The sequence below is a fragment of the Copidosoma floridanum genome, unplaced genomic scaffold (assembly GCF_036245765.1).
Source record: "Copidosoma floridanum isolate Cflo_tuat_1 unplaced genomic scaffold, Cflo_Japanese_pri ptg000030l, whole genome shotgun sequence".
Lineage (NCBI taxonomy): Eukaryota > Metazoa > Arthropoda > Insecta > Hymenoptera > Encyrtidae > Copidosoma > Copidosoma floridanum.
Genome location: NW_028321907.1, coordinates 32,476,462 through 32,502,000, shown reverse-complemented (window position 1 = coordinate 32,502,000; position 25,539 = coordinate 32,476,462). Strand labels below are relative to the sequence as shown.

General features: G+C 32.7%; 1 protein-coding gene across 1 annotated transcript in view; it reads left to right on the top strand.

The window, feature by feature from the left end:
* Positions 1-25,539, top strand: part of shot (dystonin-like protein short stop) — a 1,026,404-nt gene that overhangs the window by 658,081 nt on the left and 342,784 nt on the right. The window contains exons 17-19 of the mRNA XM_089596194.1: positions 90-573; positions 665-834; positions 907-1,728. Coding sequence (XP_089452320.1) covers positions 90-573; positions 665-834; positions 907-1,728 — 1,476 coding nt within the window. The remainder of the gene's footprint in view (positions 1-89; positions 574-664; positions 835-906; positions 1,729-25,539) is intronic.

Sequence of the window (25,539 nt, the reverse complement as noted above, 5' to 3'; positions counted from 1 at the left end):
AAATGCCAGCCCTTTTTTCTCTTATTTTTCTTTAATTACTAATATTATTGTAACCAAATGTAGTGTTGAGCTTATTATTTTCATTCTAGCCTGTCTATAGAAATGTCATGAGCAAAGAACATGAAGTTATTATGTTACTTAACAAAGGTCGTGATACAGCTCAGACATCGAAGTCTCAAAAAATCGAGAGTCAAACTCTGTATCGAGATTTGGATAAATTGCAATTTCAATGGGAGCGATTAAAAAAAGATACTTTAGAAAGGCAAACAAAGTTGCAGACTTGTACTGAGCACTGTAAAAAATACTATAGAGTGCACAATATTTTTTTGCCTTGGCTCAGACAAGCTGAAGATAAACTTGAGAGTCTTAAGCCAGGCTCTTTTAACCGTAAAGACATAGACAAACAACTAAAACAGCTTTCAATGTTTAAAAATGACGTTTGGAAAAAGTCTGGTGAATTAGAAAATACTAATACTCTTGGAGAAACATTTTTGAGCGCTTGTGATATTGATAAGGATATAGTAAAAACTGAGCTCAGTACAATAAAACAACGATGGGATAAACTTAATAATGGTATGTGACACTTACTCGGTGCCTTCAATTACTTAGTTAAAGTTAGTTTTTCTAAAATAATGTTCTAGCTTATTGATTGGAATGTTTTCAGACTTGCTAGAAAGAAATCAATCATTAGAAAATATGGCAAGGCATCTTGCTGACTTCAACGAAAATTTACGTGAGCTTGAAAACGGATTAGGGCGATGTGAAGACAAACTTGCGTCTCATGATGCTCTAGGTGGGGATGCAAAAGATCCTAAACTTCTTGATCGAATAAAGGTAAGGGTTTCATTTTTTTTTTTTTTTTACTGTAACAGAGTAAAAGTTCTTTTTCTATATTTTTTCAAATAGAATTTGAGAGAAGAAACAATCACACTGAAAAAACCACTTTTAGCTGCACGTCAGCAAGCTACAGATTTAGTACATAATGCTGGTGAGCTAGGTGTTGATGCAAGTCATTTTCAAGACGAGGTAGACAGTATTGTTGATCGTATCGAAGATTTACAGGCTAAGCTAGATGATAGATGTAATGAATTGCAAAGTGCAGCAACAGCAGTTGCACAGTTTACAGATATGCTCAAAAATCTTACTCAAGAATTTTTGAGTGTGGAGAAAGAAATAGAATATATTAAAACACCAGGTCGTGAAATAAAAGTTGTGCGAGAGCAAATTGAAAAAAATAGACATTTTTCTAGAAGTATTAACCAATTAAGAGGAGAAATTGAAAAATTAATTTCTTCTGGAGAAAATCTTATAGACTTAGGTTTTGTGACTGATTCAGTGATTATTCGACAGCAAGTAGAAGCATTAAAAAAGCAATTTGGATTGATTGAGGAAAAAATACGCAATCAAGAGGATGAACTAAGCCTACTATTAGAAAAATTACAACGATTTTGTCAAATTTACAACGAAGTAATAGATAACATTAAAGATGTTAGTGGTTTGGTCTGTCAGCTTAAATCTGTAAGCTCAGATGTTGACTTAATACGCATTCAACAAGATGATTTCAAGGTCTTGAAAGATAGTAAAATTGAGCCAATCAGTCGTTCAGTAGATCAAATCAACTCTTTAGGACAAGCATTAATTCAGACTGCTGGCCGAGATGTCGACACAAATAGCATTGAGAGAGATCTCGATAGAATAAATGAAAAGTGGAATGAACTAAAAGCAAAGGTAAAAAGTTACTTACTGTCATATTATTTTTATCTTAAGTAGGTTCTGCATTTCAACGAAACGGACGATATTCAAATAGATATCTTATTTTTTAAGGTAACAAAATTAAGTTACGAGTACGTATTAAGCTAGTATATTATTTACTGATTGTTTGTTTTATGATGTAGTCAAAACCGTCATAGCTAAGCAGCAAACAGCATAGATTAACTAGTTGGATTTAATGTTTCATGGGAATTCTTTTTATCAAAAACATTCCAGGTCCACTACAAAAAATAGTTTTTTAAAAATACATCAGAGGTATTATATTTTTATTTTATCAGAGACATAAAATAAGTAAAAAATAAAGTAGAATTTTATTTCATCTCATTAATTTAAAGAACATAGTAAGAGTAAGTCAGAAGTTAAGGGTTACACTGATGTCATATTTCAGCTGCTGTTAGCATTTTCTCTCTTTTGTGATGTACGATGTTCTTTTTCGTGCATTTGTCTGTATTTTCGAAATCAGGATGGTAGACATGCAGCTGCTTGTGGGGTGCTCAGTAAACTTTTTTATCAAACTGAATCTCTTAGAATGGATACAAAACAAAGTATTTTTTTTTAATTGAAATCGTGCATGAATCTCACCCAATACTCAGTCTAGGCACATAAATCCCTTAAAAAAAACTAACGCGTATGAGTTACTTCTTGTTGATATTTAATTTTTCATGGTTAAGCATAAGCTTTTAAAACTTAATTGGAAGTTATAAAATTTTAATTTTTTCTTTAACGGATTAGTTCTAAAACCGATATTATATTATGTTATAAAACTATTAAATTTGTTCAACAAAGATAGGTCACATACATTCATTTACAGATTGGACCATTTTAAGTGAGCGCTCAAAGGAATATTAAAATGGTTAATTTAGAAAAAATATTTCACAAAATATGTGTCGTATAGAATAGGACATTGACTGATGATATTGATCTTGACCTTTAGGTAGGAAATCAAAGCCATATTTAGGTTAATCCAACTTTTTTACCACATATGTTGAAAGATTGGAAAAAGTTATGTTTAATTATGAGGAATTGATATTTTCAATAATGACTTGTCAAGGTACGATAAAATATCCTTAGAACAGTTCTTTTATCATCTTACAGGTACATCTACAAAAAAAGCGTTGTTATGTTTCATTCTTTTGCTTACATACATACGCAGTTCATAAGTATAAAAAGTGCCAAGAACAAATATGGCTGTACACCGTTTTTAGAAGAACTTGAAAATTCTTTCATGTAACATATAAGTTTCTATGGTTAAAATAAGTTTATTATAAAACCTGCGAATTCGTTGCTCTAACGACCTTTTTCCAACTTTTTTTACATGTCATTGACAATTTTAAGCAAAAAAGTCCTTAATTATTTTAATTTAAGTGATCTACCATTTTTTAAATAAAAATAAGGCTACTCTTCTTATTAAATGTCTTGTTTAAATCATGTTCAGCAACTAGTAGTGTTAATATTAATGTAAAATAGCCATATATGGGTTAAAAAATCTTTTTTTTATATAATTTATTAGTTTTCTATAAAAACTCTTCAAAACGTATTGTTTATAGAAGTTTTAACACAGAAAATTTACATATATTGCTGATAAGTTATCCCCTGACCTTGAAGAACTTTAAGAATCAGGAAAAATGAAACAATTTTTCAATAATTCTAAAAATTTTTTAGAAAAGCTGACGCAGAATCGTCAAATTGTTCAAAGCATGTAAATTGTGAAATTAAACGTGTGAAACAATTTTCGAAAATATTAAAAATATATTATTTAAACTCCAAATATCTGTAAGAATCATAAAAAAACATTTCTTTATATGAGAAACGTTATCCCCTGACCTTCAAGAACTTTAAGAATCAGGAAAAATGAAACAATTTTTCAATAATTCTAAAAATTTTTTAGAAAAGCTGACGCAGAATCGTCAAATTGTTCAAAGCGTGTAAATTGTGAAATTAAACGTGTGAAACAATTTTCGAAAATATTAAAAATATATTATTTAAACTCCAAATATCTGTAAGAATCATAAAAAAACATTTCTTTATATGAAGAACGTAAATCTAAAAAATGAAGAAAGGTAAAGTGATAAATTTTTTTAAAGATAACTTGTCCTGCAAAATGCTGAATAAAATAAAATTAGAAAATAATCAATGTTTGAAAACTAATAACCTGATACTGTAATAATAGTCCTCAAAATAACGGATGAAAATGCACTTAACGTTTTTTTATTTTTATGTACAAGAAGTATTAATCATTTATTTAGAAGTCATTTAATTATAATTCTTTTTCATAACTGTAAGATGACATTTTTGATTAGTAAAAATCCAAACAATCTCATTTTCACGTATTTTAAAGATTGCATATTTTAGGAAATGGCTGGATAGTATGTGCAATCATTTTTCACACGTTTAATTTTACGAAGTACGAGCTCTAAAAGATTTCTCTGCCGTATCCAATTATTTTTTTTTTATTTTTTTTTTTTTTAAATTATTTACTTAATAAAGAAACAGTTTTGTTCCTCTGTATTTTAAGAATTTTTTTTAGGTTAAGGAATGATCAATAAGTTTTCTTTATAATGTTACTGTCTTATTAATTATAATATATATAATTTTTCTGTACTTCTTATTTAGGAATCTATGTTTTCCCAGAGTTGAAAAAGGCTTTTTTGTATTTGTTACGGAAATTTTTGATTAAAAAAAAAGAATTATGTGATTCTGACAAACTTCATTGGTTTCCCATTTTTTTAAGGTAATGTAATAGGTCCTTAGCAGCTGTTGTAACTAGACCAGGAAACAAACATTTAAACTGACACTTTGTTCATGTGAAAATTTAATAGATTACGTGATTGACCCTGCTAAATGTTAAACAAAAATAAATAAAATAATCCTAGTGCCCGGGGTCTCTCCAAAAAATTGGTGTGGTGATAGATTCAGGTAGATATAGAATGGTATTGTTCTTCAAACGTCTTGAACGGGAAATGGGAGAGTGGTACAGATAGTTTGTAGTGTAAGTATACTCTGATAAGTAACGCAGATTCTTTAAAAGGTATTCAGGATTTCTTGTTAACGAAAGTATAAATAGATCAGGGCATTTAAATAGGTTATATGTTGGTTTGAAGACAAGAATCCCATCATGGTATTTATGTAAGTTTTTACTTTAAAACAAAAAAACTTCGGAGAAAAGTGCAGAATAATTGTGATCGGTAAAAGTCATTAAGATGTCAGTCTTAGAGTGTAGCAGGATGACGTTATTTAAGAGAGCAAAGTGATATTAGGTGTGACTAGACCAAATTACTAAGGCATATGTTATGCAAGTAAAAATTAGTGTCTTGAACAGGTGAAGTTTCGATTCAGGCTTCGAAAGGTTGTGTGTGGTTTTTTGTGTAAATCCAAGATGCTTAAAGCATTTAGAAGTAGTAGTGAATATATGGTTGTTAAACAACCAATGTGAGTCAAAGATGACACCAAGATCTAAAATTGATTCAACCCTTTCAATGGGCGAGTTAATTGAATGGTTAAACCTCGTAGCATGTTTTGTCTTATGAATAGATAATATTTTGCACTTTTTATTATGCAATGTAAGGCCACTTAATTCGTGCCACAACGCAGCATCAGTAATATCTTATTGCAGGGTTACTCCATCAGATGACGATACTATGCGTGTAAAGAATTTAACGTGATGAGCATGTAATAAGCAGCTTGTAGTGGGCGACAGAGATAATGGTAAATTATTTATAATAAGGGTGGGTACAACAGGACTAACGTGGGAGCTTTGAGTTGTACTAGATAAAGCCTCAAAAATATCTGATTAAGGACCGCCTGAGCTAATCTTTAGAGTTGAACCAACAAGATATGAAGCCAATCATTATGTAAGACACCGGTAATATCAAATGACGATGCTTTGGATAAAAGAACACTGTGCAGAACAGTGTCAAAGGCCTTGGCTATGTCCAAAAAAATTATATGAAATTGAGAACCTCATTCTAACACTCAGAAGACAGAATGACTGAGCAAAAAAAGATTTTTAATAATTGAATGACTTTTAATGAAACCATGTTGTTGTTAATAAATGTAAGGGGCAACAATAGCAGAAAGTCCTCAATGAACGAGAAAGTCTAAGAGTTTTAATACGAGGCTTGGCAAAACTACGGGTCTGTCACTGTTGGCTAGTTCTGGGTCACCTGATTTGTTCACGGAAAAGTTTAACCATCAGGTGACCCACTAATAGACGAGATAGAGAGAAGTAGTTAATGATGAACAAAAAAGATATCAAGTTGGGACCTGTGTGATTCGTGGATTTTAAATAAGAGGTAGCTGTCATAATTTGTAATAGAGTGAAAGAAAAGTCAAAGTTATCAGTGTTTCAAGAAGATTCAGATTGAGCAGTGGAAAATTGCATGCAAAAAAGTAAGAAGTACGTTGCAAATAGGTTAAATTTGTCAATGGGTAATAAGGCTGTTATATCATTGAGATGGATAGAGTTGAGGGTATAACTATGTGTGGTGCGAACATTCACAAAACGCCAGAATTGATCTATAACTGAGCACAGTTTTAACATTATGGATATAAAAAGAACCAGACATGTGATGTATATCTGATTGCAGAATGTTTTCCGTTACTTGGTTAACATTGACAAGTGGTTCCAGCGCAAACGGAAGGTCCAGTGGGTACTTGCGGTCAGGGGTGGGAAAAAAGAGCTGTTAAAATTCTAGCATACTGCAAGTGTTAAGAAGACGAGTAGCAGCATATTGGCGATTAGGTGAAATGTTGCCTGTTTGGTGAAGTTGCAAAGTATAATTAGACTAAGAGGGGTAAGTCAGATTGAAGTCTCTGCAAATTACAAATTTGTAGATAGGATAATTATTATATGGTATCTCAAGATGATCACACAACTCAATGTATGCTGACTAGTCTGAAATAGGTGTTATGTATACCGATCCTTGTATTACTTGAAGCCCTCTAAATGCAAACGGACAGTAACGCATTTAATATTAATATTAGAATTGAACTGATTTGAAGGTATGCGTTTGTCCACCACCACAAGAACACCACTCCCACGCCTTAGAGACTCCTTAATAACCGGCGTATCCTGTCTGTAGATGTGGTAGTTGGCAAAGGGTAGCTTTGAATTTAAATTATGAGACTTAAACCAGATTTCCGTAGAAATAACATTAATATTTAGTAGAGCTACGAGTATGAGTAATGTGTAATCCAAGATTAAAAGTTTATTGTATAGTGACTGTACGTTCTAATAGTATACTAATATTCTGTCTCGATGATGTGAGTTAAGCATTTGTGTTTGGAAGAAAAAACGTGGGTTGTTAAAAGTTAACAATGGTTGGCTTTCTACTAATATATTAAGTTCTTTCTCTTATTATAGGGTTTGTAAAGTTATGTTGATTTAACGAGAGTAGATAGGCATAAACATTAATCCCTAGTCTTATCTGAGGAAACCCTAACGCACGGTGGTAGCGTCGATTTCTAAAAAAAAAAGATGAAATACTTCATATCCGCTATCCAGGCAAATCAATAATAGTCTTGGCTTGGCAGGTGTAGAAAGTTTGCAAAGTTGTTTTATTTTTTATAGTATAAAGGCTTACGCTTGTTAGAATGTCCTTGATTTTATCCAAACTGTTGTAGTCAACACTAGGGCTGAGGTCTTCTGAGACTTTAATTATAAAGAGCATTCGAGGATTTAACAATTTTTTCTTTAATCTCGACAGCCAAATCATCATCCACCACCCTATTCTGCACCATGGCAGTCTTAACAGCATTCAGTTTTTTTACAAGGCTTTGCATTCAGAAGGTAAGGGTAAAGATCTAATTTCAATCTATTGTTGATATCACGCGTAAATATAGACAATGCTTCAGATTTCATTATACCTTCATTGAGTAGTTTAATCTTGGCAGAAAGTTAGCTATTAGTGGTGTCTATTTTGTTGTTGAGTTGTGTAATCTACTGGAGTATGGAACCCGCATTTCCACTAACCATGAGCTTCATGTCTTCCAACGTAATTCGATTGTTTTTGTTTGTAAGTAGCATAGTTACTGGTAGATGACTGAGCTGAAGCAATGCCCTGTCGATGCTTCTTTACTTGTTGGATAAGTTTTGGTGATACTCCGGTATTCTAAGGTATTGATGCAAAAAGTAAAGACAAATCTTTACAGCACCTAAATACTTCCGGGATAGCAGTGTTCAGTGGGCAGAGCAAAAGGTGTAATGGGGCTGCAAACAGTTGATACAACGGATACAAGGTCCAACGGATTTTTTATAATATCCACAAATGTTCGAGTTCATGTGGTCACATTTATTGTTCGTTTTAGGTTAGAAGTATGGGTACTTTTTAAAACTAACTTGAGACGGGAGATCAAGAGATAGTTACAACCGCGAGCAATACAACCAACCAAGCAGGCAAAAACAGCAAGGAACAATAAAAGCATAGGCAAATAACTTTAACAATGAATTATAAAGATAAAATAAAATTTAAGTAAACCGAGTGAAAGAACACGTAGTTACACAACAAGCACCATTTATATGAGTGAATTTTCAGTGAAAAAAAATCTTTTCTGATGTATAAAAATGTCAATCTTTAGTTTCTTCCATAATTTTCTACTTTCGACAGCCTAATATTCTTGACGTGCTTAAATTCTTTGCTGTCATAAATTACCATTTTTTTGTTACAAAAAATAATAGTAACTTGCTGTAAGTTTGTGTACTGTCATTTGTGCGATAGAAGTCCATGTGCTAAGTTATCGAAGTTATTAAATTGTGAAATTTGCACTTTTATTGATATGTAAAATCTACATTTCTTGTGGCCTTGCTACTTTTCAAGCTAAAAATAAAAAGCATGGAATATGATTTTAAAACATGTATTAGGGTATTATTCATGCCTCTTAAGCATGAGGCATTAATTTTTTGGGCTTATTATAAAAGTAATGTTTTTATTTTATTATAAACTCAATGGCTCATAATATTAAAAATAATTATTACAATTTAAGAAAAATTTAATCACACTAAAAGTTTTTTTTTGGCTAGTTATAAAAAATCTGTTTTATGCTCAAGAGTACTAAAAAACTTTTTTTAATATTTAATTGCAACGAAAGTCAAGAGCTTCTTGAAAACTTTTTTAAACCATTACTCTAGATCAGCAATATTTATACAGTTTATTTATGCTATCTTACTCTCATGGTCAAGACAAATCCAATAATAGCTTGTTTTGAAGAACTTGTTGAACCGTTTCGGCTATGGGCTCCTTCAAGAATACACGTATACTGCAAGGCGACACTTCTATTACCTAGAATTTATAATATACGCCTTTGATTTATATTTATATTCTTTTATTTATTATATTTTTTCTTATAATAAAATATACGAAATCCGTCAAATAGACAATTCAAGGGGGACAATGCAAGGGTACACATTTTTGAAAAACTTTATACATATATACATGTATTTCATTTTTTTTATAAAAATTCCTATTTGAAACACGTCCTGACTTAAAACATGAAAATTCGAATTTGAACGCTGCGCCCGGGGAGTGTACGTATAGTACGTTAAGCTAACGCTAGAGCGCGTTCACCAAAAGGATGGAAAACCTTTTACACAAAAAAAGGCAGCGAAGGTATAAAAGACGCCGACTCTCAAGGGAAATTGTCCTTCTCCAGCGAGCCTGGGACGCGGAAAATCTGCTGCTTACCCAGACCTGGAACTCTCCCGTGCACCGGTACATTACCGCGACGAGCACAACGTGAGAGAAAGAGACCAAGTACGAAGGCCGAGAGCTGAAAAGTAAGTTTATACACCACCTACTGGTAATACTTTCACTAACCGGCTCCTACTTGGACTTTTGGTGCTCGACCGCTTTAAGCGTGGAGACGACGCACCCCCAAGTAGTCAAGGCACTAGGGTTAGCGATAACGTTTCTTAGGTGAAGTTCCTGGGTAGATGACTTGAGCAGTGCTCAAGACATCCAAGGGCCCCGAGGACAACGTAACCCTACGTGACTTTGCATGATAGATAGTTTACCTATCACTCACCTTCCGTGGTTGTACTCAAAATTCGTCTTAGTCCAACCCAATGTGCATAAGCGGAAATTAAGGAGGAAAAATTTAAATTTGAACTATTGTATACATAAAACTTCTGTTAAATTAATGCGGAAAAATCTTAAGTTAATCCAAAATTATCGTTAATGCCATATATTTTCTTTTTTTTCAATTATTTGGTTAACTCAAAGAATCGCGATTACTTAAATACAATTATTACATGTAGAAATTGAAGATACGATTTCCTTAGAATTATACGATTTAATAAATATAAGAAAAATAAAAATAAAAAATTGATTGTTCTTATTTGAAAACACCTTCCTCTCCACAAATGATTGCGAGTCTCTTTTTTAGAGTTTAAATATAAAAACTAGAATCGGAGCTGTTAAGATATTTTATAAAATTGTTTTATATAAAAGAGAAAAGCTGAGAATCTTGTCTGTACCCAAAAAAGGGCAGAAATGAATTTATTTAGAAAGATAAAGACATTAACTTAAAGGAATATTCAAGGAACGATAAAAATCAATGAAGTAATAATCAAAAACAATTGCTGTATATCGTGCAGGAATTAATTGATTATTCAACAGATAAATTTTGAAACTTGATAATAGTTATTTTAAATATTTTTTTTAATGTATAATTGGCCATCCGAGCTACTTCGCTCTTTTACACAAGGCAACGAGCCCGCCCTCCAACATATAAACACCAACATTGTTTGTGTGTTGATTCCTAATCTTAAAGTTTCCTCGGTAAAGATAATATTCTTAGCCGCTTGTTACCACCGCCAATAGACCGGGGTTATACTCAAACAAAGGAAAGTCGTAATACATACAGACATAAATTTATCCATGCCTACAGTTAATTTTTTTAAATAAAAGAATTCTTAAGCTACTAGTTCTATCAAGGTTCCTGAAATTTTATAGATTTGGTTGATCTAAAAGTAAAAAATTTCTTAAGATTCCGAAATTCGCCACTTTCTTACTAAATTAGGGCCGTTCTTTACTAAGGCATTAGAAACTAAAATTGCAAAAGGTGCTTCTTATAAATTTGTAACACGCTTTTGTTAGATAGAGCTGTATTTAACTAACTATGTAATGAAAGCTAAGGTAATTAATTTAACCATCTTCCAAGAGTCATAGCGTAATGAAAATTGGCAGCTGTATTGAGTTCTAATGAAAATACAAAAATATCATACTGTTGAACTGATCTGATGATGGAGCTGGAAGACATAAACTGGAACTTCCTGATGAAACATCGTATTATATCTAGGATTTCTTATAATAGTCTTGTAATGAACTTTGATCACGATTACGTTTTAAGGTCTGATAATGAAGCCAAGAGATAGGCACTGGCATCCCATGATAAAATATCGTATCATGATCATGTTTGCACTTGTGAGAAAAGCAACTTAATGAACTTCGACCACCATCAGTATTAAAGGTTATAACAAACCTCATATGTATTAAATAGTGTCAATATTAACATAGGTCCCTGTATAAAATGTACATAAACCTGTACATGAAGAGTGTTATAGAATAATATTAATACATCTATATACGATGTACATTAACGTGTAAATGGGGTAGTAGGTTGTTCAAGATCCCACCCAAGCCAAGGTGAAAAACGGGCCGTGGGCTGAATGGCATGAGGGTGGTTAAAAATATTTTGTTGATAGCGTCATTTCAGAGAATCGGGCAAAACTCTGTTTTAAATAGCCTTGTCCCTCGATACGGACCTTTGGGGGGATCGACCGTTTATTTGTTTACTACTCGTAGGAATAATGTGACAAAAACTACAAAATAAGTTAATAGTTTAAAAAACACTAAAAAAATACACTTATATGAATGGCTATAACTTTATAACGTGATATTTTCAAGGTTTGCTGTGAAGGACAAAGTTGTAGATATACTTGAAATACAACTTTTTCGCATTTTTAATTTTCGTCCAGGATGTAACCCAAACGTTCTGTGAGCCAAAAAGTGCTCAAAAATCGAAAAAACGTAGTTTTCACCTATCTAACTTTTTTTTTGTACTTTAAACGATGATATTAAATGTAAAAGTTGTAGATCTTATTAAAATACAACTTTTTTGTGTGAATATTTTTACCTAGGATGTAACGCACACCTTCTATGAGCTGAAAAGTGCTTGTAAAATTAATAAAAAGTCATTTTCCCTTATCTTACTTTTTTCTTTTGCACTTAAGACAGTAAATTAAACGTGATAGTTAAAGGTCTCGTCGAAATACAACTTTTTTGCATTAATCATATTTAGTTATAATAATAAATTTGTGCTTTGAATCGCAAAAATTCCGAAAAATTGTAAATTTATCGTTTCCTCCTACTTAACTCACTCGTTATTTTTATTTACATTTCAGATTACTAAGTTAACGTAAAACTCATAGATTAAAAAAAAATATAATATTTCTAAACCAAAATTTATATCTATAACATAAAATTAACCTCATAAATCGCAAAAAACGATACAATACTAGCTTGTTTAGAATACATACGATTGACACTCAATGCAAAGTTAAAGACGACAATCATTGTGTTCTAAGGCTTTTTTTTCATCCCGTGGAAATGTGTTCATTTATTTACTATCCCTACACCGAACAGTACCAACTTTTTACACAGTGTGGTAATAACAGTAATGTTAGATATATATTTCCTCATATCAGTCGTGCCTTCAATGCAATAATGCAGTTTTTGCATAAATTTAGCTGCTTGTTTGATTACTATTACTTTGAAACTATGTGGTAAAAAATTCTCAAAAAAACATATGTATTTCTTTACTGTCCAATATAGTTTTCAGTAGTTTTTCAATTATTTATTAATATGCGGTAAGTTACACTATTTACAATAATGGGGCTATGTAGTGCTTGCACCATTGCTCCAATGTTAAAAGAGTGATTTTTTGACGAGGATATTTCAATAATGACGTGGTAAATCGGTCTCAAACTTTTTACACTTATTTCCCGACACTTATGTTAGTTTTAATGCCAATATCGTATCTTTTTAGATACTTTTGATTTAGGAAACAACTACCTTGAAACTATATAAAGTTTGAAAAAATGATTGAAAATTGATAATTAGTTTAACTTATGCGAATGATAAGAGAAACAATAAAAATATTTTAAAAAATAAATTTTATTTTTATGTTTAGAAGATAACTTTTGGATGGACAATGTGACATTTTTTTTTGTTTTTTTTTTTTTGTTTGAAGGAGCGAGGAGGGGAAAATCTTCAGAAACACCCCGGCTATTCCGGCGGTAGTGTCAGATTCAACCAGTGTGCCTACCGACTAAAAACTTACCTCCCCGAATGGGACAGGTCCGTAGGACCACTCCCCTACACGACAAAAGGGCATAAGAGAAGAGGAAAGAAGGAAAATAACGGAGAATTTTGGAGGCCCGCTCTCAAAGGAATGAGAGGAGGGGCACTTACGCATCTGGGCGAAGCTCGAAAATTGGCTTGCGCTGGAATAGAGTTGGAGGAAATTTAATTTTGTGTAATTGTATATGTGTGTGATGTGTGTGTGTGAGTCCGCTGTGTATTAAGTCAATGGGAGCGTACTTGTGTTTGGTGTAAATGTTGTTAGTGTTTAAGGCCGTAGAGGATACGGCGGGCAGAATGGGTGCTCCTGATGGGAGCGTGCGAAAGTTGAAGTCGCGAGTTTCGGCGGATTATGGAGATGCATCCGAAGGAAGCATGGGGGATTGAAGACCTAGAGTATTCTGGGGATCCTCAGGGTTCTGAACGAGAGCGCATGGACGGGTTTGGGTGGTCCGTAATGGCGGTGCGGATTCTAGTCGCGAGGGCAAGGGCTGCTTGGATTGGAGGGACGATGTTGAACTCCTTACAGATTTGAGTATTCCTGATGTACCACGGAATACCCAGGACTGACCCCAGTATCTTCATGAAAGGGCCTTGGATGCCCTTTAGTCGGTCTTCCTTTGCAGCGCCCCACGTAGGGATCGCATAGGTGATGATGTTCTTGATGATGGCGTTAAAGGTGCGCAGCTTGGTCTTCTGGGAGACTGCTTTGTTGTTAAAGAAGGACTTTAGCTGCACGAAGGCTCCGTATGCCTTGCCGCGGGTGCAGTTGATGTGCCGAACGTACGTGAGTCGTTGGTCTAGCGTGACGCCGAGGTACTTGGCGGAGTAGCTCCAGTCGATATCTACTCCGTTGACCCTTATCTTCTGCAATTTCTTCCTGGGATTTTTGCAGGAGACGAGCATGGCTATAGTCTTTGCCTCATTGACGACCAGTTTCCAAAGACTATACCAGTTGAGTGGAGTGATGATGTGCTCGTTTAGAAGGGTGGTGCACTGAGAGTGTTGTTTTGACGTACAGCTGACCACGACGTCGTCTGCGTAGACGTACGTGTTGATGTTTTTGCGCTGGGGCAGGTCGTGGCAAAATATGTTGAAAAGGGTGGGTGAGAGTTTGGAGCCTTGGGGGACTCCGGAGGTTATTGGGCGGGGTTCGGAGAGGGAGTCGCCTACTTTAAGCCGGATGAATCTGTCCGAGAGATAGGATTTGACGGTGCCAATGAGGTAGTGTGGAAAACCTAACTGTATAAGCTTGTACAGGAGGCCCTCGTGCCAAACTCTGTCGAAGGCCTGCTGTACATCTAGAAAAGCTATCGCGGTGAAGTTTTTGTGGATGAAGCTATCGGAGAGGTCTTCGGTGACTCTCAGAAGCTGGTGAACTGCTGAATGTCTGGCTCTGAAACCGTACTGCACGTCAGGAAGGATGTTGTTATCCATGGCGTGCTTGTTTAGGCGGGCGAGGATGACGCTTTCGGTGATTTTACTGGGTGAGGAGACTAAACTAATGGGTCTGTGGTTCGAGGGGTTGCTGAGAGGTTTTCCCGGCTTCGGGAGCCAGATGACCGTAGCCTCCTTCCACGCAATTGGAAAGTAACGAAGGCGCCTCACGGCGTTTGTGATGTTGCAAATCGCCGTGATGAATTTTTGAGGGAGGATTTTCAGAACGCTGTTGGAGATGCCGTCTCTGCTAGGGGCTTTCCGGGTTTTTAGGGAGCGAGTGATGCATTTGATTTTTAAAAGTGTGCAGTGTTCGAAATCGGGGTTGTCGAGGACTTGATGCTGCACCGTGTGGGTGATTCTCGCGTGTTCCTGAGCTAACTCTTTAGGGCCAAGGTTGGGGGAGCATTGATTTTGCATCGAATCTGCAAAGATCTCTGCTTTATCTGAATCTAACGAGTAGAGTTTGTTCCCTTGTTGAAGGGGAGGGGGGGAGGGAAGGCCGTTTGTTACGGAGTTTTTTAACGATCTTCCAAGCATTTTTTGGGTGGGACTCTGCCTCGGCTATAAATTTGTTATATTCCTTGTTTCGGAATTCGAAGACTTGGGATTTGACTTCCCTTTCAAGGGAGTTAAGGTGAACTTTAAGTTCGGGGGTTCTCCTTTTTTGCCAGAGTTTCTGGACTCTTTTCTTCTCCTTGATGAGACGCAGGAGGTCGCGGGAGAGTTTAAGTGTATGTTGGGGAGCTGTGGTTGTTGTGGTGGCTTCTTGTGTGCATCTATTGAGTTCGTCAGTGAGTTCGTCTACTGCTATGTCGAGTTCCGTTTGGGACCTAATGGGGCAACATTTGAATGGAGAGGATTCAAGGTTATACGAAAGGTAGACCCAGTCTATGCGACTGGTGGTAACGGGTATGGTGAGAAGGGATCTAGAGATCTCTAGGTAGACTGGGTTATGGTTACAGGGGAGGTCAGGAGAGGTTCTTGGTTCCGTAAGGATGGTCAAGTTTTTCGTTAGGAATATGTCTAGAATGTCGGGGTCCTAGTCTGGGAAGCTTGGATAGTGAGTTGGTTCGCTCGGAACCTTAATACTGATGTTAAGGTTACTCAAGTGTTTGAGAAGGGAGCGTCCTTTGGGATTCTCGTGTTTGCACCCCCATGATTTGTGCTTGGCTTTCAAGTCGCCAGCCACGATTGTAGGGATGTTGGAGTCAAACAGCGAGCTTATGCATTGGAGGGTAGGGACATTGTGACAATCAACTACTATCGTTACTTAGCTTATATTATCTTTATCTTACATTTTGAAAGAGTTATTACAAGCAATAATAATAAATTTTGAGTATAATTTTAGTTCTTCATTTTCTCTCCTTACAAGGAGATCTTTGTAAAAGTAAAACAATTAGTTGTTATGAATACTTGTTGAAAGTGTTTTTTCATTGTTTATATGATGGAAATAAGTCATTCAGGAAAAAATCTATTCGTACGTATATAGATTATCACTCATATCTCAGAAATTAATTTTTCGTTTTCTTATTCATGGCTTGTAATTTTATCTTTATTGCAGTCTGGAACCAAATTAGAGCTTTATACTTTATAAAAGATTTTATGATTATCTGTTGTTTGGCTCATGGTTTTTTACGATCATACAGATAGGTTTTTTGATAAATTTGTAAAACGCCTGTATTTTTTAAAGAATATTAAAATTTTGTTTATACTCTATTTTAAAAACTCTTTGGTTTATTTTAATAATTCTGGTTCTTAATTTTTATTTAATGTTTTTTTTTTTTTGTGTTTCCAGCACCCTGTTATCAGAATTGATTACTTGATTTTGAATTCTTGTTCAAAAAAATTTTTTTTTAAATATTCCTACGTAAAATTCTCAGTTTAAAAATAATACTGACTCATAGATTCTCTTTATCTGCATTTCTCTGCTTAAGTTGACAGATATGATTCTTATTCAAAAAAATTATTCAATTATAGTCTAATAATTTCAAAAATTTACATCTCATAACAAACTTGTTGTATAAGTGTAAAAAAAGCTTATAATTTGCCGTAAAAGAAATAGAAAACAATAATTTAGAAAATCTTTGTGCTTATTTATTGGCAGTGGCTTTTTAAAAAATGTTAATGTAGCTTATTGTGATTATGATATACAATTTATACTAAGAAGTATGAAAATACGTAATTAGTAAACTTTAACAAAAATAATAATCCTCAAGTTACGTCTTTCTACATCTATGCCACAGACATATCTTGCTTATTTTACGATATAAAAAAAGTTCTATAATAAAACGCTATAGCAAGCACATAAGAAATTTTTTCATCAAATTAAAAAAAAGACTGTTAGAGTCTAAATAACTGATAAAATTGGATAATAAAAAAAAAAGTTGAGTTATTTTTAATTAAGTATTTGAGATATTCTCAAATAATAGTATTATGAATAGTTGAAATAAACTAAACGAAAAAAAACATTTGCTCACAAGATTTTTTTTCGATAGAAATTTTTTCAAAAAGAAACTGTCAGCTAACCATCAATAAATACGTAACGATGTACAATTATACATGTTAATAATGTGATAAAAACATGAAATGCAATCTATTATGATCATTTTTCCTAAGAATATCTGACTACTATATTTCATTCTAGTATAAGTTTAAAAACTTATACTTTATTAAAATATAGAAGTATAAATGATCTAAAAAAAGGCATTAGGAAATAAAATTACAAAAAGTGCTTTTTCATTTTGTACTTATAAAAGGATACGAGAAGTGGGAGTATTATCAAAAATTTTGGCATCATATTGATATAGTTTGTTTCGAGATCAAAAATTTGAAAAAAAAAAAAAAAAATGCAATATTTCTATTTACATAACACAGAAATCTTTCACCAGCGAGTCGGCACCCCTAAATATTTTAAAGATATACTTGTATGAATGCGTCATGCGTTAGAGTAACTCAAAGATTTCAGATTGGTGATCTTGAGACTAATTGTGATCGAAGGGGATTTTGCGTGTTACTTCTCCTTCACCCTACCCCCCCTTGACGTACTGTTGGTGCCCTGCACACTTACACCACATCATACCATACATTTTTGATGTTATAAATTTCATTTCTTTTGCTTACAATTAATTCTGAGAAAAAAAAAGTTCCAAAAAAAATTGAGCCCCTGATATCGTGCACACTAGTCCAGGCCTTTACGCACTCTGCCCCGGGTGGTCCTTATCTACGAAATTCGATGACTTTTTCTTATCATGTGATATACAACTTATTTTTAATGTGAATTTTTTTTTACTGCATACTTATTCATGTAGTTTCATAATCAATTACATAAATGAATAATTTATTTAGTGAACTTATTTTTCTATTTAAAATATAGTACATAAAATATACTTATCATTAATTTGTTGATCCACATTTTCATATTTTTTAAAAATTTTCGAAACTAAATAAAATTTTTTTTGCACTGCACAAACACAATAATTAATTTTTATTTTATTTTATTTCATTCTTTCACTTTTTTTTCATTCGTAATTGAAGTGATTTTTGGACTTAAGGACGTTCTTCGCATAGTTGGTGGGGGAAAAGTTCAGAGAAGTGAGAGGAACGCAAATGTGCGCGTAGCAATTGTTTTTCTCATGTCGATGCACTAACATACATGCTTTTACGCATACTAAATCCCTTCATTCTAAGTATATTTAAAAACCAAACTGTAAATACGTTTGAAAATTCAACATGTTTATCTGAAGGTGATCATTTGTACCAAAAAAATTAAAAGATTTCTACAGATCATGCAAATGCAATTTTACTTGATTTTTTCGTAATGTAACATATTAAATTGCGATTTTTTAAAATTAATTTCATACAAAAAAGGTACAGATAAACGATCTGGAATTTTTTGGGAATTTTTAATGCTATTTTGAATACATGTTTGATGTGAATAATACCTGTCCAAAAAGCCTACGTGTGATGAACGTCTTGAACGGACATTTATTGGCATGTTATACTACTCTTTTAAAGGAAGTCGAACTGCAGTATAGTTTTTCTAAATTTCTTAAGTACAATTTTTATTATTTAACATGGACTATAAGTGAGTGAGTGAGCATATAAGACAAATATAAGTCTGACGTTAGAGATGTAAACAGTGTAGGCGGTAGGAAGTTGTTTTTAAATCATCTGAAGATTCGATGAAAGTGCACAGTCCTGTACTGGCCAGCCTATATGTTATTCATACTGTAATATGTTATTATTTATTGCTTACGATTGTTAATATATGGAATGCTAAAATATTAGTTGAAACCACACCCAATTTACGTAGGTATACTTATTCCTACGATAATTGCACCACTTTTGTACACAATATTATTTTATCGAAGGCATTTTTACATTTATAATTATATTGTTTGCTGTATAATTTTATAAAAGTATTACTTCATTCTTAGGTACCCAAGCACCCACTGTCTACTGGTTTTTACTTGACTTTTCCTTATAAATTTATCAAATATCCCACACTCTTAATTATTCAGGTGGTAAGGATAAAAGAGACAATTTGGGTAAAAATAAATATCCGAATACGTATAAACTAGTGGGGCTTCGGTTCCTGTGCGCTTGACACGGGAACCTCCTAATACTATATCTTAAGGAAAGACTTGTGTAATTCAGTATAACCACTTTATTTTTAGTTTTAAATTTGAAGTAATGTGATTTTATACTGTATTTAGTAACATACACTGCATATAAACGTTTTCATAAAAAGGAATGTAATTTTTAAAACAAAAGTAGAATTTTAAAGTATTTTTTTTAAATCTATATTTCAGTAACAATAAAATATAAAACTGTTAATTTCACTTACAGTATTAAAAAAAATTTAAGTTGTTCGAAATCTTACACTTTTTTTGATAATATTTACAGCAAGCATTATTACTTATTACACTATGTAATGTCAGAATTAAGGAAAAACTAAAAGAAAAATATAAATACATATTACAATTTCGAAAAATAGAAGTTTTCAGATAATATGAACGTAACATTTCAAGAAATGAAAAAAAAAAAAAAATTTATAGCGTCATAAATAGTAAAATAAGGTTAAAACACTATCGTTCAGAAAAAATGTGTCAATTAATAAAGCAGATGTAAACAAAAATGTTAGACACAAAAATAGGGTTTTTAACAACAATCTATCTTAACAAACGTTTTTTCACGAAACTTAAGTCATCACATACATATACATATATATTATAAGAAATGTTGATAACAAATTCAGGTGTCGTGCGATTAACTTGACCTTAAATTTTTAAATTATAAAGAGCTTTTTCTTTTCCATTTAAGACATTGGCACTAGATAATGCAAAAGTAAAAAGATTATTGCACTATCAAATGAAATATCTTTAAATCATTATTATTTAGCAATAGTTGCTTGAATTTATTACTATACAGACTCGAAGCAGATAAAAATAATATTCCACGTTTACAACAATTACATTTTTGTCTTTAACTTTATTAAAATTTTGCAGAATAACTTGACTATGTTAATATTTTAGGATAGTAGTTCAAAATAATTCAACAATATGTTGACTTAACATAGTGTCCTCTTAGAATTCAATGTGTTTTATAGCACTCGGAGGAGTTATAAATCGTTAAGAAGCGATAGGAAGAGTTCTTGATCGTCAAGAAGTGCTAAAAGAAGTTTTCAATTGTCAAGACAAATACGGAAGAGATTTAGATTGTCGAAAAGCGTTTGGAGGAGTATTCTATCATCGATATGCACTTGGAGGAGTTCTCGATCGTCGAGAAGCGATCAGAGAAGTTCTCGATCGTCGAGAAGCGCAAGGAGAAGTTTTCGATTTTCAAGAAGTACTCAGAGAAGATCTTGATCATTAAGAAGCACTTGGAGAAGTTTTCAACCGTTGAAATGTACTAGGAGGAGTTATCGACCGTCGAGAAGCACTGGAAGTAGTTCTCGATCATAAAAAAGCGATCAGAGGAGTTTTTAATCGTCGGGAAGCCCTACTAGGAGTTCTATATTGTTAAAAAGCAATTAAAAAAGCCTTTTATGGGAAAGAAGCTCTAAAAATTGTCACCTATCAATGTAACCTTGACTAAAATGTGCAACTTAAATAATTATTTTTCTAAGTCTGTCTATTTTCGGAGATCGTGGCCATAAAAACAGTTGTTTACGAGATCATAAACTTCAACATACTTTAATTTTATCAAAATCGACTGAGAACCAAAAACATAAAATTTGTACCAGGTCCTTTTTTGAGTTGTCTTTAAGTCTGGAAATTAAATTCAGCTGTAATAAAGCATTACTTTCCTTATCTTCTTAAAATCTGTTAAAAAATTTTTTTACATTTTTCCCATACATTTTAGCCACACATATCTTTAGATATTAAAAACTACGCAAAAAATGTTCTTAATTGGCACGGCAGCATAATGTTACACGCTTTATAAAAAATTTTATGAATTTTGAAATCGTTTTCCACTAAACCCAAAGCAACAACAGCATCGTTAAATGTACAATGAAGTATTTTGATAACTGTTCTTAAGACTTCAAAAGTTTCTGCTCCATTTATGCAATTTAAAATTAGTTTTAAAAAAACACTTCAAATTCTAAGAGGACACTATGTAAAGTCAACATACTGTTGAATTATTTTGAACTACTTTCCGTTTCACTTAAGTTGTTGTTACTGAATTGAAACGGTAGTGTTCTAAAATATTAACATAGTCAATTTATTCTGAAAAATTTTGATAAAGTTAAAGACAAAAATATAATTGTTGTAAACGTGGAATAATCTTTTTATCTGTTTCGAGTCTGTATAGTAATAAATTCAAGCAACTATTGCTAAATAATAATGATTTAATGATATTTCATTTGATAGTGCAATAATCTTTTTACTTTTGCATTATCTAGTGCCAATGTCTTAAATGGAAAAGAAAAAGCTCTTGTTTTTAAACGTGCATCTTGAACTGGCTGCGAAATGGAGTTTAAAAATGTTTTAGCACAGACGTCGAACTACTCAAAATGCAAAATAGATACAGCAAAAAATACATATCTCTTAAACAGGTCTTCTCGTGTGGCATCAGCTAAAACGAAATAGTCAGTAATTCGCTGCCTCGATCTTATGGGAGCTTGCCCATAATTCCCATTAACAAGATTCAATACAAAATCTCTTACCAAACACTGTACTAATATTTCCTCTGTGCACTCAGCAGCTAGTGAGGCTACCCTCCGAGAAATTCTAGATATTCCGCTTTTCTTAAATAAGCATATCTTTTCTTTTATATGTGTTACATCAGCTGATGTCAAAAGTATATGTTCTTTCACCGAATCTAATGCTTCAGGTAGTGACAAACTATCTCAACGAATGCTGAAGCTATCATCTGATACTCTACTTGAACCATTTGTATTATTAGTTAACAAATCTCTTCATTATGCTAAGTCTCCAACAATATGGGAGTCGGCTCTGGTTACCTTTTTATCTAACACTAAATCTCCAGCTTTGCCATCCAACACAAAGCCCATTTTCGAATTACCAGAAACGTCCAAATCACTTGAAAAATTAGTGGACAATCAATTGTCTATCTTAGTCAAAAACAATAATCTACTTTCTTTCAATTAAGCTGGCTTTTGCAAGAGGCATAGTCCTCAGTCTGCTATACTTCACCTAACTGATAGTGTTCAACGTGCTGTAGATAATAAAATGCTAACTGCCTTAATATTATTTAATTATTTCAAGGCCTTTGACACTATTCCGTACACTCTACTACTAAAAAGACTGCGGTCATTAAATTGTGATAACTATGTAATTCGCTGGTTCTACAGTTACCTAACTGATTTAAAATATGCTATTTTTAGTAGTACTCGAACAGTGTCTGACTGGCACTCACTGACTGCAGGGATCTCTAAAGGAAATATATTGGGGCCACTACTTTTTCTTATTCTTATCAATGACTTACCTAACGTTTTAAACCACTGTCAATACCAAGTATTCGCTGATAATCTGAAAATTTACCACAATTTTAATATCTTTAATACAAACACAGCCTTTATTTATTTTCAAATAGAGACTAATGCTATTTTGGATTGGTCAAATATGAACGGAGTTTCTATAAATGGGCCCAAAATTCTTGGTTTGCTTCTAGGTATAGCATTAAATTCGTTTCTTAGACAGAAGTATGAGGCTTATGGCTTATCCCATCACTCAATTGAGATCGACACGCTACGTATGTTTCAGGACGTATCTTTAAAGTGCTTTACTCAAAAATTTTAAGCATGCCTTCACTTTCTGCCTGAAAAAAGATCTTATTGAAATTTTTATTTTCCTAATACTCGATTATATGGTAGTAGCGTACCGTGCAGTTGATTCTTCTTCAAATCATAAGCTACATAAAGCTTTGTACGCTTGTGTACAACTGGTTCACGGGTATATACCCTTTTTCGAACAAGTTACCCTTACCGTCTTGCACTAGGTTACCTTAATGTTGACAATAGACGAACTTACTTTGTTGGCTCATTAGCAGTTACAATAACTTCCTAAAAATACCCTCATTACCTCTCTATAAATTTTATTCCGGTACTGAAAGCGATACTATACGCAGATGTGCAAGAATTTGACCAAAAACTCTATTCTGCCCTTATTTCAGAACTAAAACGTACCGCCAATCATTTCTAATTCAAGCCTCATGCCTTCTAAATCTGATAGATTTCTTTACTTTTGGTCCTTCTCGCATAAAGACCTTCAGAAACTTACTCTGGAACTCAGCACTAAATACAAAAGAACCTACTGTGCCCTAGAATTCATGGCTTTGAGGGCGTAGCGCATTGTATCTAATAAGCTATTTTCACTTGTTATTCGTGTACTTTTAATCCAACAATTAAATACTAACTAAAACGAATTACTAATAATTGTGTCGATTGTTGAACATGTCGTTCTGCTCTCAGTTGTTTCCATGATGACTTGAGGGTCAGTGCCTAAGCACACGATCAGTAAGAGCTAATTTGGGAGTACGAATGAAAACTCCAAAAAATCAGGTGTTAGTTCGAGCAACGTTTCATTGGTCTTAACGCCAACCTCATCAGGCTCACTTTATTAACAAAAAAAACAAAAACAAAAAATACAACAATTTTCGTAAATTACATGGTAGGGCCACAGTTTATAAATATTAACAATAAATACTCACGTCTATATCGTTAAGACGATCGTTACAGACTGGTGGTCACCTTAAACGAATAACGTAAGTATCGAACATGCATGTTTTTTTATATATAAATATAAACAATAAATGTACGTTTTTTGAGAATAAAGATAATGTGTGTACGTATTTACAATGTAGAGTTAAAAGAGATTACTTATAAAAACTTTATAGATGTTATTGAAAAATAAGATATCCTCTTTTTTATTGTTGTGTGTTTAGTAGAGTGTATGGGTAGCATTACTGAAATTAATATTTTTTGTCTATTTGGTTCATGATCTAGAATTTCGGTTTGAGAAAAATTGAAGTTATGGTTAAATTTTTTTATGTGTGAAGCGGCAACAAGCTCATCTTTCTTTGTACTGTTGTGTTCATTCAGGCGTTTTTTCAATGCTCTTTTTGTCTCACTTACGTGTGATGCAGAGCAAGAATCGCAAGCGAAATGATACATGACATTGGTTTGATCGAGCTTATCAAATTTATCCTTTCCGAGAATGATAACACTGTCCAACTTGTTTTGAATAGTAGGGTAAAATTGTATATTTAATTTTTTCAAAGTTTTTGAAAAAAATTTGAAAAATAACGGGTTGTAAGGGATAGAAATTTTTATTTTAGCACTTAGATTGTCATTTAGTAGAAAGTTACTATCATAATTAGTATTTTTTATTTAGTAAAGTCTTTTTTTGATGTATTTTTGTGTAAAAAGTTTAGTATAGTCATTATTGCGTAGAATTCTTTTAGCTATTAGAATGTTTTTCTTGTGGAAGGATTTATCAGATAAAATAATAGCTCGATCAACCAAACTGTATATAGTATTGACTTTTAACGATCGGGGATAATTAGAATTTTAATTAATTATTCTATTGGATGTAATTGGCTTAACGTACCAATTTATTGTTATTTTCAAGTTTTAATGTGTAATTGTAAAGTCTAAGGAAGTTATATAATTGTTTTTCTCTACTTCGCAAGTGAATTTTAAGTGATTATCTTGTTTATTAAAAATCTGTAAAAATAGTTGTGCCTGATCTTTGTGTACAAATATGAGAGTATCGTCGACGTTTTTTTTATACATAAAATACATAAAAGTAACGCAATTATGATTTTCTTTTAACAAGTGCAGGGCTTCCATCTCAAGATCCTCTAAAACTAAATCAGCAAATAGTGGAGAGACAGGAGAACCCATTGGGCTGCCAAAAATCTGTTTACAATATTTTTTACTAAAGGTAAAGTAAACATTGTTGAATTCAAATTTTGTATATTCTATGATATCATGATAGGGAATTTTTGACAATCTGCGGATTTGCATGTATCTTTTTTCCAAACTATTCATGACTGATTTGAACAAAATTTTGGTGAATAGAGAAATAAAATTTAAAAAAATGAAAGTATAATTTTCCGGTATTTTAAGATTTTAAGATTTTTAATTTATTTTATAAGCTCAACGCTATTATTTAAATGTGAAAAAGATTTTTTTTTAAACTTTAAAAAGAGAATGATAGAGGATTAAAGTAAGTGTGTGTGTAGGAGAATTAATCGATGAAATAATAGGTCTAAATGAGAGAGAAGGTTTATGTATTTTTGGCAACCCATAACATTTAGATAAATTTATATAAGTTTGTGTTCATTTATTGTTATGATATTTATATTTTAAAAAAACGCCGTTCAGTTTCGTTAAAATTTATGAACTTCTGATTGTAAACTATTTAATGGATTCTTATTTACCATTATGTACGTAGTTTTATCGTTTAACATTGCCTCCATGTTTTGTAAGTATAAGTTTTTGTCA